This window comes from Diospyros lotus, chromosome 4 (assembly GCF_014633365.1).
Source record: "Diospyros lotus cultivar Yz01 chromosome 4, ASM1463336v1, whole genome shotgun sequence".
Lineage (NCBI taxonomy): Eukaryota > Viridiplantae > Streptophyta > Magnoliopsida > Ericales > Ebenaceae > Diospyros > Diospyros lotus.
The window spans coordinates 33,679,259-33,695,118 of NC_068341.1; the positions used below are offsets into that span (position 1 = coordinate 33,679,259).

Consider the following 15,860-nt stretch of genomic DNA (forward strand, 5'->3'; position numbering starts at 1 on the left):
TTAATTTTTTAGAAAAATGTTGCCTGTTTTTGAAAGGGCATCGCCAACCATTGTCCATGGTACATTTCGATGATCAGAACCTATCATCAGAATTGCCTTGGTTTAGTAACCAACATATCTAAAAATCAAAACAATCCAACAATCGAATCTCAATAGATCTGAAAATTAATTTTTTGAAAAAAGTTGCTTGTTTCTAAAAGGGCATTGCCGGCCACCGTTCATGGAGGATTCTGATGATTGGAGCCGATCATTAGAATCACCTTGGTTTGATGACCAACATACCCAAAAATAAAATTAATCCAACGGTTAAATCTCAATAGATTTGAAAATTAATTTTTTTGAGAAAAAACTACCTATTTATAGAAGGGTATCGTCGGCCACCATCCATGGTAGATTCTAACGATCAAAATTGATCATCTTAATCGTCTTAGATTAGTAACCAACATATCCAAAATTCAAAACGATCCAATGGTTGAATCTCAATAGATTTAGAAATTATTTTTTTGAAAAAATATTTCCTATTTCTAGAAGGGCATTGCCGTCCACCGTCCATCATAGATTCCGAAGATTAGAATCAATTATTGGAATTTTCTTGATAAACAATGTTACACACGTCTCAATCAGATTGTTGCTGACCCAAATTATCAATTTTTGACACCCAAGCTGTGGCAGTTGAAGATTTTAGGTATTATCCTCGCATTGCTTTTACATGTGGGGCGTCGAGTTTACAAGGAGAGTAGGTAGATTTTTGAAATTCTTTCTATAAGTAGAAATATTTTTGGATAAAACCATTTCCCATTGGTTAAGCCAAATTAGTTATGGACCAATGCAAGAAAAAGAAAGCTACTACGTACCTAAGCATTTCAAAATCACTCACCCAATGGTACTGAAGCACCAAATTAAGCCAATGGAAGCTTAATTTGGAGAAATTAATTAGTTTTTATACTTACATATACATATTTGGCAAACTCAAACAGTTTAAAAGCTGTATACTTAAACGCTATAACAACAGCTTCTTGAGAAGCTACTCCCCCTTAGCTTTTGCAAAAAGCTCCTAAAATAAAAACTGAGTTAACCAAGGAAATTACTTATTACCCTCGACCAAAACATCAATTTCCAATCCATATCCTTCTTCTTGAACCCTCTGCAACCATGGCTGCCACTGTTGCCCGTCGTCCGTCGCCATCCGCCTCCCCGTCGCCCCAGCCATCGCCGTCGCGCCTCCATCGTCGGCTCCATCCTTGGCGGCTACCCCGATTGCTGCCTGCTCTCACTATGTATATATATATATTGTATATATAGTGATATTTATCTAATGATAATATATTATAAAAAAAAGAGTGTATATATAGTGTATTAATATATTTTTTAATAATTATATAGACTTTATTAATATTTAATAATAAAATTTTACATTATTCAACAATATGTGTATTTTTATCTTTTTATCAAATTATAATAGCTTATCAGCTCTTTCAAACTAAACACATAATTATTAATTAATAGTTTAAAAGTACATTTATTCAAATACATTATCAGCTTAAACGCTACCAAATTTAAATGCTATAACCATCTTAAACACTACCCAACTTAAAAGCTTTAAAATAAAAACGCATAGCCAAAGTAGCCCTTAAAGTTGAAGAGCATCAAAAAACATACTTAATATGGTGAGATTATATAATTATGTGGATATATTGTCACAAACAAACACACGCGCGCGCACATGTAATAGAAGGGAAAAGGTGAAGATGGTAAGTAGCAGTTCGAGTTGATATCTATATGCGTGTGAAGCAACTTAATTAATCATTGGAGAATCCGTGATTAATTAATTAATTAATTAATGAACAGTTAGAGAACACAGTCCACAAATTGACAACTCAAGATACCTATATATATAGCAAGTTCATACTCTCAGTTGAAACAAAGCATAGTGTTTGTTCAATTCCAATTTGATTCTGTACACTAATATTGATGACGATGGTGACGACGATAAGAAGGTTTCTTAATTTCCAGGTGGCTGCAGCTGCCATGTCCATCTTCATGGCCTTGGTTTCCGACCTAGCCTATGCTACTGATCCCAACCCCCTTCAGAACTTCTGTGTTGCCATCAATCAGTCCACAGTACCTAACGCCGGTATTACACCCCCTCCCTCTCTCTCTCTCTCTCTCTCTCTCTCTACACACACACACATATATATATATATATATATGCATATTATAGTTGTTAAAATTGGACAAATTATTGAACTGGCATGAATACCGGTTGAGTGGTTCATTGGTTCGATTTTCCGTCATTACACGCGGTTTAGAAATTTATATGTAAAGCAGTATTATAGAAGATACTAACTAAAGATTTGGGATATTTAAATCCTTGGTTTTGTTTGATTTTTCCCACAAAAGACAAATTATCCTTTGATCTTTAAAAATTATCATCAGAGGACTTGTTTTGAATTGATAAAATCATATAAACTCTCAAAATCAACCTATTTTGATTGGTTTGATCTTTCTCAAATTGGACAAATTTGGCGACCAATCTCCGGTCCAACCGACTAGTTCAATCTTATTTTAGTAACAAAGATGTATAAATTTTATATTATAGGAATGGACTGTGGAACATGCATGGCATTCTCATTATTTTGTTCCATTTCACGCAGTGTTTGTGAATGGGAAGTTCTGCAAGGACCCCAAGGTTGCCAAACCCGAGGATTTCTCCTTCTCTGGGCTACTAACTCCAAGAAACACGTCAAACCCACTTGGGTCAACAATCACTTTAGTAAACGTCGACAAGTTACCAGGCATCAACACTCTGGGCATCTCCATGTCTCGCATCGACTACGCTCCTAATGGAGGCGTTAACCCGCCGCACGAACACCCTCGAGCCAGCGAGATCCTTCTCGTCTTAGAAGGCACTCTTTACGTAGGCTTTGTTACAACCAATCCGGACAATCGTCTCTTCAGCAAGATTCTACGGCCGGGAGATATGTTTGTGTTTCCAATGGGTCTCATTCACTTCCAATTGAACGTAGGAAAGAGTAGGGCAGTGGCTATCGCAGCTTTCAACAGCCAGAATCCTGGGTTGGTCACCATTGCAAATGGGTTGTTTGGCTCAAATCCGAGGATTGATCCGAGTGTTCTTACTAGGGCTTTCCAATTGGATGAGGAGGTGGTTGACTATCTTCTCACTCGGGTTTGGTACATCAACTTGATGAAATAGTGAGGATCATGCATGGGACACTTCTTTAAGTGTTAATTACTTGTTGCCATGGGTATTAGGCAGAGATGTTGGTCTCATTTTCTGCTGCTACTTGTTTAAATAAATGGATTTTGCCCTGTGCGATCTCCTCCTCAAAAGTTTTCCGTGAATACTGCGCACATTAATTTAGGATATGTTCATTAAATAACGTACCCGTTAATAATAACAGTTGATATACAACAAAAGATAAATGTTTAAAAACAATGATTAGAAGGAATTGTTAATTAGGAATATTACAACAATGGGAATTATGAAGAATGAGTACAAAACTTAAAATGAAATAACAACAATAACAAATAATAAAATTATGCAGGGAATTTTCAAGTTATAGAAGGCTTGAAACGCAATAAAATTGCTTTCTTAAAAGCGAAATTTGCCCTCCCTTTACTTTGAGTTTGCTGTGAGAATTTATAAAATTGGTTTAGTGGATATGACAAGACCTTTTAGATTTTTTCACTCAACAAAAATGAAGAAATAAAATTTTGAAATAAAAGAAAGAGTTTTGATCTTCTTCAACTGAGGCAAAAACTTGTGTTTCTAATATATTCTACGTGTCTCTAATTTCTAGAATTGTCTTGATATATATAGATAGGATAGTTAGAAATTTAAAAGAATACATCCTTTCAATATTTGAGAATGGGGCAATATTAGAATTTTGAAAGCATATAATATTTCAATATTTGACCATTTAAGAGTTGTTTAACTTATTTTGAACAACTTAAATTTCTAGCAATCTCCCACTTATTCAAATATAAATTAAGACCCTAATTGAAGAAGATCAAAGCATGTTTATGCATAAAATAATTTAACTTTCGATTTGAACATTACCTCAGTATATATAGTGGCACAAAATGAAATTGAAATTTCTGGTATCACTACAAGAAAAATAATTTTTAGTGATGGAATTTAGTGATGGAATAGTGACGGATATCCATCCCTAAGTTTTTGCGACGGATAATTCCTTCACTAATATTTTTTAAATTTAGCGACGAAATCTTGTCACTAAATTAATTTTAATAAATTTTTAAATTTAGCAACGAAAAGTCATCGCTTAAAAGAAAATAAAATAAAATAAAAATAAAATATTTAGAGACAAAAAAAATCTGTCGCTAAAAAAGAAAAACATTTAAATTAAAATTAAAAAATTTAGTGACAAAAAATATCTATCACTAAAAAAGAAAATAAAAAACTTTGGCGACGAAAAATATCCATCTCTAAAAAAAGAAAAAAGAAAATAAAAATAATAAAATTTAGCAACGAAAGATATGCGTCGCCAAAAAAAGAAAAATTTAAATAAAATTAAAAAATTTAGTAATGAAAAATATCTGTCGCTAAAAATAAAAAAACAAATAAATTAAAAATTAAAAACTTTAGTGATGGAAAATATCCATCACTAAAAAAGGAAAATATTTAATAAAAAATAAAAAAATTTAGTGATGAAATAAATCCGTAGCTAAAAAATAAAAAATTGAAATTCAAAATTAAAAAAATTAGCAACGAAAAATATTTGTCGCTAAAAATGAAAAAAAAAAAAAATTGTGAACTTTAGCAACAGAAAATATCCTTCGTTAAAAAAGGAAAAAAATCAAATAAAAATAAAAAACTTTAGTCACGAAAGATACTTGTCTAAAAAAGGGAAAAAATTATATTTTAGCAAGTAAATTTATAAAATGTGAAATTCATACTTTAATTTCACATTTTAGGAACTAAATTTATATTTTTTACTCAATTTAATTAAATATACTTTATTTTTTTTATGACAGTTTAAACTTTTCGTTATTTTGATTACATCTATGCACTTGTATTTATCTTTTTTTTTTTACACATCAAAGTAAAGTAGTTAAATTGATTAAAAAATACAGAAATCAAAAGTATTATTTCTTATATCCTCATTAGGCTCCACGCTCATTTTTCATTTCAAAAACATTATCTTCAATACATTCTTTCTCAAAATCAGATTTGAACATGTTAACATCATCATCCTCATCAGAATCCACAACTGAAATATTTTGTTTAGAACTTGTCCCACCCTGTTTATGTTCTCCTGATTGTCCATTTGAGTTATTTGTTGCAAAAAAATTCATTAACTTCCCTAGAGCGATCTTGATAGAATCCATTACGTTTTTAACTTCATCTTCAGAATAAAGCTTGCGTAAACAAAATGCAACATATTTCATCTTGTACCTAGGATCAAGCACAACCGCCACATAAAAAAGTATATTCTGGTTTTCAATATTGCCCCAATACTTATCAAATTTTATCTTTATGCTAGAAGCCATATTTTTCAAGATTGATTCATAAGATGAACTCCATTTGTTTAGTCTCCCAAATACGTTACAAATTTCATGAAAATAATTATTTATAATAACATTCAAAGAAGCACTAAACATGACGGTAGCATCATAAAAAGTCTTTCAAAACTTACAGAACGTTGCACAATTCTTCCAGTCTTTAGAATTTGGTGGCCCAATAGGCCTTTTCCCATTTCTATCCTCTTCACAAAAATATTGCAAATAAAACAAATCCTCTTCTTCCAATAATTTAAATGCATCCACAAATCTCAATGCATGCTCCAACATTAAATAAGTAGAGTTCCACCTTGTTGGCACATCCAAGCACACAAGTGCCTTCTCTTCTTTACAAGTATTCTTGATACAACTTTTGAATCTTGCCAACCTTGAAGGAGAAGCTCTAACATATCTAACTGTGTTACGTATAGCCATAATAGAGAAGTCCAATTCCTTTAAGCCTTCACCCGCTACCAAATTAAGAATATGAGCCTATTACCTCACGTGTAAGAGTTCTTCATCACAAACAACACTCTTCCAAATTTGCAATCTTTTCTTCATGTGCCCAATAGCCCCAATGTTAGAAGCAGCATTGTCAATTGTGATTGTGAAAATCTTCTCAATACCCCATTGTTTCAAACATGCCTTAATTGCTTTATCAATTGTCTCTCCCTTATGATTTGGAATTTGACAAAAGTTTAAGATTCTTTTTGCATTTTCTATTCAGAATCTATAAAATGAGCCGTAAGCACCATATAGTTGATATTTTGAATGGAAGTCCATGTATCAGTGGTAAGGGAGACTCTTTGTGAATTCTTAACAAAAAAATGACTTCAAGTTCTTCTTTTTATCATTGTAAAGACTAATTATATCCCTAACAATTGTAGTGCGTGAAGGAGGATCAAACTTAGGGCATGCAACACCACAAAATAATCTAAAACCTTCTTACTCCACAAACATAAATGATAATTCATCAATGACAATCATTTTGGCACATGCCATCCTAGAAGCTGCCTAACTAAATCCCATAGGTAGAAGATACTACCTCCAACACTTCCATTCTCATTGTTAGTATTCTTTAGATAATGTAAAATCTTCTGCTTCTTATCTCACTACAACAAAAATAGGCATTAACGACAAAAAATTAGCGACGATATTAGTTTTGGTCGTTAATGTAGTACTATTAATGACTAAATATAAATCTCGTCGTTATAAGATAACTTTTAATGACAGGCAAAATAAGTCGTCGTTAATATACCATTTTCCCGTCGTTAATGACTAAAATTTTTAATTCAAACCATAAAATAATAATAAAAAATTATTAAAATTTAACTAAAACTTATATAAACAATTCTTAATATAATTATATTTTTCTATAAATGCACAAATATTAGGGGTGTTCGCGGTTCGGTTTGCCCGATTTTGAACCGGTTTAATACGCCGAGCCGCGGACTCGGTTTTCTACCAAATCAAACCGAACGGTTTGATTTGGTGCGAAAAATTGAACCGAACTGCACTACATTTTGTGGTTCAGTTCAGTTCGATTTTCACGGTTTCAAAATTTAAATACACTATAAAACAAAAAAAAATACCACATAAATATTTTATATAGTATCACTCATCTTCCTTTTCGTGGTTTCTACTCTTCATTCAATCTGATCATTTCACAGTTCGGAAACCAAAAATGGCTTCGTTTGTTTTACAGTTTGTCCCGCAACTTGTCGTTCTAATCTCTTTCTTTCATCTGTCCATGGCTGCCATAAACCTCAAGCAACTAGTTCAGGACCAGACAAGCTCCACCTTGCAATACCACAATGGCCCCCTTCTCTACGGTAAAATCTCTATTAATCTCATCTGGTACGGCTAGTTCAAGCACACCCAGCGATCCATCGTCTCCGATTTCATTAGCTCGCTGCTCGTTTCTTCTTCTTCCAATCCTTCGATCGCAGGGTGGTGGAAGACCATGAAGAAGTACTATTGCCTTGCTGCCAAGACCCAAAAGCTCTCCTCGTCGCCCTCCCTATCTCTGGCGATGTTCGAGAGAAAGGAGAGAGAAAGAGAGTGTGGGTGGGTGCAAATGGCTTAGGATTAGGGTTTGGTTGGGGGGAAAGGGGAGAGAAAGAGGAGAGAAAAAGGCAAAGAGGCTCGCCTGGTGCTACCCCTTTTTATATTTATAATATATAAATTATTTTTTTAAATTATATATTATATACGGGTGGTTCGGTTTTGGACCGAATCGCCGGTCTATCAAACCGCGAATCGCGCGGTTTGGCAGTTTTTCAAACCAAACCGAACCACTAGTTCAAAAAGTCGGCCGGTTCGGTCCGATTCGGTTTAGCCGGAAACCGCGGTCCAGCGATTGTTTTGAACACTCCTAACAAATATAATTATTAAACTATGATAATTGAGCATTAGTTATTTATTGATAATATAATATATTAAAAAAAATATGAACATATTAAAAAGAATACAATTTATCAAACTAATTTATTATAATTATTAGATTTATTTATAATATAATTTTATTTTTAAATAATTATTAACTTAACACAATCATTTAAATTATTTGATCAATTATCATAGTCTTAAATTATTTTATTTTTATTAATCAAATAATTGTTAATATTATTTTTATAAATTATTCTAATTTTTATTAATGAACAATTCAATATTTTTTTAAAAAAAAAAAAAACCAAAATATTTGGCTGAAGTTGCCCCGCCTTTTCCCCCTGCATTCCCAAATCTCTTTCCCCCCAATCCCTAATTCCCAAATCTCTTTCCCCTATACTCCCACCCGCCTCCCTCTATCACTTATGCTACCTCAACGCCTTCGCCGCCTCAACACCGCCATCGTCTCCAACTCCATCGAGGGCTCTTCTCCACCGCCTCAGTGCACTCGTCTCTCCAAGTTTCTCCCCCTCTCTCTCTCTCTCACCCACCCTATATATATATATATGTAGATGTATCTATGCGCCTCCATCATTGTGCACATATATGTATTATATATATGATCTTAATGTTGTACCAAATCTTCTGTTTCACTGAATTACTTTCTGTCTATTGAAGTAAACAAACAAACAAAAGAGTAAAGTGGCTTCGTGCATGAAACTCTCCAATCTCCATCCTCATCAGAGCTTAGGGAACCCAAAGAAAAGATGCAAAAAGAATAGATGCTAATTCTCCATCACTAAAATTAATGCTTAACTCATATTAGGAAAATCGCATTCTAACGGAATTCTTATACTAATATTATTATCACCATACTTCTATGGTAAATTCCTTCTTCTTTTGGTTACTAATTATGAGCCATTTCCTCTCTCTGTTCTACATCAATTTGCATTATATTAGCCAATTGACTCCAGTAGATACGTTGTGTCCCTTAGTTACTCAAGTAGAAAATATCTATATATATATATATGTATCATTCTTAAGTCTCTTTTAAATTTTTGGATAAGAGTTAACTTTATTTTTTTTATTAATCATGTTTGATCGATCTTTATAGAATAATTGATTCAGATACTATATTAAATTATTAATCACCATCTTAATTAAAAAATTATTTTATTAAATAAAAATTAACTTAATTTTTATATTATTAATTTTACTCTAGACATATATTAACATATGAAAGTATTATTCTCTATACAAATTCAGAAAATGCAAAATTGAATGCCAATACTATAGATATGCTAGTCACAAAAAGGCTCGTGGATTATTATTCTAAAGGGCATGCAGAAAGAGGAAGTAATGTTTGATTGGAAAAATGGATTCTCTCAACACACACCCACCCACACACACACACACACACATATGCTTTATATTTGATTTGGCTATGCAAAGAATGCAGGCTTAGTCACTTAGCTATAAGACATTCTCTGTGAGGTCATGAGTTTCACAAGTTAAATAATATATATAATTTAACATAAAAAAATTATATATAAATAAAATAATAAGTCTAATTGTCCACTGTTAAACAACTTTGCTGACTGTTTCAAATATATATATATATATGGGGGTAAATGTAATGAATAAGGAATAAAAATTTGCATGATAGCATCCTTCAATTATTTAATCCTTTAATATTTTTAACTTAATGCAGACGTAAAAAAATATATGTATATATATGTAGGTATATAAGTCAGTGAGCTGCCAACGTTGAAGTTCAAATATACTGATGCCTCTCGATTTATTCTTTTTAAATGAAAACTAAACCTAAGACAAGTTGCGTGCAGTGATTGTCTAGACACATGGACAGATTGTTGCCTTTATTCTCGTTTTATAGAAATGATCATGAGTGAAAGCACTCTTTGGTTAGAAACTTACTATTGTTGTAATTTGTTGGAGGTTTTATTTTACTTTTAGTTGTTGCAATTCATTTTTTTTCTTCCCCTGTTGCTGTTCCTTTACTGCTCAAAATTGAAACCTAAATGCCTTGATAGTTTTACAGTTCATGGAATTGACCTTAATTTGATCATCACCATGTTCACTTGAACTGTCCTCGGTTCGTTAGCTTTAGTGAGTTTAGCTGTTCCAAAGTTTTTAAGTCGACTTCTATCCCAACCTCAACCTTGGTTTGCCATTCAGTGTGGGGACTTGATTCCCAAACCAAAATTGTTTTGAGAGATAGCTCCCTAAACCATGCTGTTTATTGAAGTATTGTTTCCCAAACACAGTTTCGACCTAGACACGGGTTTGAAAGATCAAATGCATTTGGCTGATGAGTTAAAAGTAGCTGAGCTTAGGAAACAAATTTTCAACCAAAAATCCCTTCTAAAACATTTGCTATTTTTACCATGGTGGAGAATATGAGAAGGTGTACCTTGTCGTACTAGCTAAATATATTTTGTGTAAGCTTCCATGCTTCATTTTCCTCGTCTTTAAACTTCTAGTGTGTCCCCCCCGCGTCTCTCATTTTATGTTTTTTCATCATGTTTAGCTTCGTCCTATCACGGCACATGTTTCAACTAGGTTGTTCTAGATGTTGTCCTTGTTAAGGTACTTGTTTTGAAACTGGTTACTTTTCCCTCAGTTTAGGCAAGACAAGTTCCTGGGTTTGTTACTGTTTACTACACCACATGCCTTTTTACTAGAAATCATCAAGAGAGATATACTTGGAATCATCTAGGACAATAGTATTCTAACAAATTTGACTGTCTATTCTTATACTGACAAATGAATTATTATTCTTAATCTTCATATTTATATCTGAAATTTATTTTATAGGCAATCCTAAAGCATAATGCAATGTTTACTTATTTGTCTGCATAATTATCTGGCATCTTAAGTTGTTTTAGATTTGCATGAGAAAAAGTTTGCAAGAATCTGTATTACAAAAAGAAATCTCTAGGCCTTTCTCTTTAAGTATCCTAAATTTAAGAGTAGTGGGTGGTACACATTAGGAGTTTCACTTAGGGTTTGTTATTCTGTATTTAGACCTTTCAGCTACTTTGCCAGCTTAGAAAACAGATGTTTATTATTTTTACACTTACTAAGCTGATATATCATTGCATTTCAAGTTAATCATCTGTCTTTTTCCTTGGTAGTTGATAAGTATCATTATTATGTACAGGTAAAGGAATTCCTTGCTCATGCTGCTAGTGTTAATTATCTTTGCTTTGACACAGGAGGTGAATATGTTGGAAGCTGTTCAGACAATGGATTTGTTATAAGAAACAACCTTTACAGTGATGAGAGGATAAAATTTGAATATAATCATCCAATAAAGGCAATTGCTTTAGATCTAGATTATGTAAAAAAAATCTTCCAAAGGATTTGAAGAATTGGATTGGCTGCCGTGACCAGGTTTTTTCTAGATGCCTAGTTTGTCTCTCATCTAAAAGGATCCAATTAAAAGTTCTTTCTAAATTTTTTGGTTCCTGACTTGATAAATTTATTTGGTCTCCAAGTTCTACACTCTGGTGAAGGCCCAGTTCATGCAGTGAAGTGGCAAACAAATCTCATTGTATATTTTTGAATAGTATATACAATTCTCAAAGTGTTATTTTTAGTTGAACATATTTTTTAGTGTAATTTGTTGGCAATTAACACTTATATATATCTATATACTACTTTTGGTGTATAAATGCTAATGGATAATGATTACTCTGGTGTTATTTGAATAGCATGTTTAATTTTGAGTTTTATTCCAATTTGATATGGATAATGATATATAGGTTTGGTGGTTTATATCAAAACATGATGTTTTTGTCATTGATGACTAGCAATTGTTTTCATACTATTAAAAATATTAAAAAAATAAAAAAATAATATTTTTTTAACAATAGGAATCATACCGTCGCTAATTGTTCACATTATTAACGAGAGAAAATATTGTCGTTATTGGTTTGTGTTTTGATAATTAAAAAGTTATTTTTAACGACAGGAATCATACAGTAGCTAATTGTTTAGACTATTAACGACGAGAAATATTGTCGTTATTGGGTTATAATTTGATAGTTAATATTTATTTTTAACGACGGGAATCATATGGTCGCTAATATAATTAATGAAGGGTTTATCATTCCCGTCGTTAAAGACTTTTATCATCGGAGGCAATATGACAGGAAAATTCCTGTCGTTAATACTTTTTAACGACCAGAAATCAACTTTCAACGACTGATTTTCTTGTCGTTAAAACCCATTTTTCTTGTAGTGTCTTCTATATACTCTATAAGGATTCTTCTTAGATTGATTGTTTACATGGTTCCAAAGAGTACTTGTCCCATTTTTTCTAGTATCACTTGCATAATTTTTACCACAATACTTGCACACAGCTCTGGGCTTAGAAGGGTTATCCTTATTTCTTATAAAATGATCCCATACTTCAGATTGTAGCCTAGGTTTCTTTTTCATACCTTTGTCCTTAAACTTAGAAGGTAATGGAGGTTTAGAACCACTACCTTCATTGAGGTTTTTAACGGATGAATCATTGGTGCTACTATCTGTTTCCATCTGCTATTAAAGTAATAAAAAATTTGAAGCAAATTAGACTGTAGTAAAAGTCTTGTAATACATCTAGTTCCATGAACACACTTAATTATGAAATTTGTTATGATTTTTATAGAAAAACTATTTTCAAGTCTAATCCTCATTCCAACTGAGCAGCCAATGGCCACACAAACAAACAATATAGGCTACTCCACACTTGGCCAAGACCCATTAATTTTAGGTTGCAGTTAGTCAAATTTCAATTGTTAGCCGAATCTCCTATCAACTTGAGAAGTGCTCACAACCTATTTTAGACCCAATAACAACAAACAAACAAACACAGTGAACACTAGGCATTAATAAAAATACACACACCTACTTATTGGAGAACCGGTCTTCCCGTCGGTCCTCTTTTCTACCTCGATTTGTCCCAACCGGCGGTGGAATCGTGGGCATAGGCTGTTGACGAAAATCCAAGGACGAGAAGCAAAGAGAAAGTAGAAGAGAAGACGATGGATTTGCGACTGCAAGGGTTGGGTGTCGAGGGATTTGCGATTGTAGGGGCTGGGGTGCCGATTAGGGTTGTGGGGGTGGGGGATGGGGCTTCCAATTAGGGTTGCGACTTGCGATGGTGGGGGAGCGGGCTGCCGATTAGGGTTGCACAGCTTGCGTTTGCGCAAGTGGGGAAGAAGGGGCTGCCAATCAATTAGGGTTGCGAACTTGCGAGGGTGGGGGAGGGGGCTGTCGATTAGGGTTGGGACTTGCAAGGGTGGGGGATGGGGCTGCCGATTAGGGTTGCGCAGCTTGCGCTTGCGCGGGTGGGGGAGAAGGGGGCTGCCGATCGATTAGGGTTGCGATTCGCAACTTGCGAACGTGTGAGGGTGGGGGAGAAGGGTTGCCTGCTACCGATTATTAAGTATTTATAATATTAATATTTTTATAATTTTTTTTATTAATTTCTTAGTCGGTTCGATTTTAAACCGAATCGCCGGCTGTACAAACCACGAACTGCGCAGTTTGCACAGCCTCCAAACCGTTTTCGACCAAAAAAAAAAAATCGATCGGTTCGATCTGGTTCGATTTTGGTCTGGCTGATTTTCGCGGTGCACCAGTTTTTTTGCACACCCCTAATTTTGATGGACATGATAGCCTAATCGACGGGAATGGGTCTTAGTGCAAGGGGGGTGCGGCGAGTATGGTGGGGGAGAATGTTGATCCGAATTTCCCAATGAACATGAAGTGCAGTTCTCAACCATTGAATGTGGGAGTTAATTGGCCTTTGGATATTGCTATGGGGATGGAGCATGATTGAATAGTTGATAATCCGCAATAATGTAGTATTCTTGAGAAGATTGAGGAGTACATTACGTCAAGGCAACTATTTTCGTTAATTGATGGGCGGCAGAGCAGGGGTTTTGATGTGCTTGTGGGATCTAATCAATCAAGTCAAAGGGTGGGGCATGTGGGCTGTTGCATGCCAGTTGGTAATTTGGGCCTATCAAGGCCTAGCTCTCCTTTGAAGGCACGGGTTGGGCTGGGATCCAAGGAGGCCCATCAGCATAGTGGGTTTGATAATAAGGAGATGGGCTGTGTGTGGACAGGGATTTGCAAAAGGAAATGGGCAGGCCGAATCTGCTAGGCCCATTTCATCTCCAGCTACTTTTAGTCAGCCTAATGAGGATGTGGGTCAGCCTAAACATGAAGAAGCCACTTTTTTTGGTGGTATTCAGCCCAGTGGGAATGAAAAATCCTCTTAGGTAACCCATTCATGCTAATTTTACCACTAAAGATCATTCTACGAGGATTTGCTCAAGTATGTATTGAGATTGACATCTCTTCTTCTTTTCCAAAGTTTATTACGTTGAACCAAGGTCTAGATGAGTGCTTAGGGGAGTTGAGATTTCTAAGGTTGCCTGTCGAGTATTAGTGGATTCCGTCTAGTTGCTCTCACTGTTAGGTATTTGGCCATTCTCTTGATTTGTGCTCATTTAGACCTCGTTAAGTGGTGCAGGTGTCTAGCCCGACTACGAAGGTGAAGAAGGAGGGCCAGGCAGATCAGGGTTCAACTAAGGGTTGACTTATGAAGGAAAGGAAGGATAGTGAGAAGATTTTGGGAAGGGGGGTTAAGCCCAATGGATCTTTAATCAAGATTGTTAAGCAAGTGAATGTAGTTTGTCCTAGTGTTCTGAGAAGTGCTAGTGATTTGGTGGTGGCACATTTATGTCCTATTCTAGAGAAATATAAGAATATCCCATCTCTTAGGGATTTGGATTGTCCAATGGATATGGGTTTTGTGGCTAAGACGGATATGGTTAATGAGAAGTCATCTATGCGGGTCCGTGATGAAGATGGTGATCTTCAATTTTCGCGATCGGAGGGCTCAAGTTCTGACTATGTTCCGGTTAAGTCCAAGTCTTAGAAGAAGCAAGAGAGAAAGAAGAAGAATGCACAAGCTAAGGCAAATCAGGTTATTAATATTAGTCGACCTATGATTACAGATCCGGCTTGAGTCTATTATGCGTTTAGATCTTTTACCCTTGTTGATTTTGGTTTCCCTCCTTTATTGAGGACGTGTTTTCCTTTTGGTTGTTTGGTATGGGGTATGCCCTGCTTGAGGTGGTAGGATTTCCATTTTTTTGTTAATATAATTCTTAGTTATAGAAAAAAAAAAAAAAAGAGGCTAAGATTATATCTTAACCTACAAAAGTTAAAACAGTTAGTGAACTGTTGAAATCCTTCGTGAGGAGCTAAAATAGTAAATATAAGCAGTTGGCTAAATCACTATAAACCTCATTTGCTTCATTGTTTATTATGTGTTTTTATTTCAACATTTTTAGTTTTCATTTTATACTTACAACATTATTTTTCAAAAGGCATAAAGTGTTCAAGACAGTTTTTGTACAAATATTCTATCAAACTCAAAAAGCTTTGAAACACTCAATTTACCCCCTTCTTGGGTGCACATACTTCTATATTTCTTAACATTGGCAAACACCTACTTCCATATACTAGTCGAATGAAATCACACATCGAACATTCCCACCTCGAATTAGATGAGTTTGCATCACCAGCAAATCTCACACACCAATACACAAGGTAATAATATTGTTTTAAGTCAAAGGATCAATTACACAATTACAATTGATAACAAATCATTAATCATCTCAGTCATCTAATTTTCTATCAATGTCAAGTTTAATGCATTTTTCAGCCAACAACCACCCACATTTATTGTTGAGTTATGTTTTGATAATGAAATCTAAGCAAAACTTTAATGATACTGTTAATTGAGTAAAGCTCCATGTTAATCGAGTAACACAATGTCTATTCAAGTATACTCCACTTGCTAATCAAGTAAATATGTTCGGGAAAGTGAATTTTAACTAACTTTC

At 34.3% G+C, this 15,860-nt stretch overlaps 1 protein-coding gene across 1 annotated transcript; it reads left to right on the forward strand.

Moving 5' to 3' along the window:
• Positions 1-1,911: 1,911 nt before the first annotated feature.
• On the forward strand, positions 1,912-3,351 carry LOC127798712 (germin-like protein subfamily 1 member 11). The gene is made up of 2 exons (XM_052332265.1): positions 1,912-2,134; positions 2,655-3,351. The coding sequence occupies exons 1-2, from the start codon at positions 1,972-1,974 to the stop codon at positions 3,212-3,214; spliced, it is 723 nt and encodes a 240-aa protein (XP_052188225.1). The 5' UTR covers positions 1,912-1,971; the 3' UTR covers positions 3,215-3,351.
• The last annotated feature ends 12,509 nt before the right edge of the window (positions 3,352-15,860 follow it).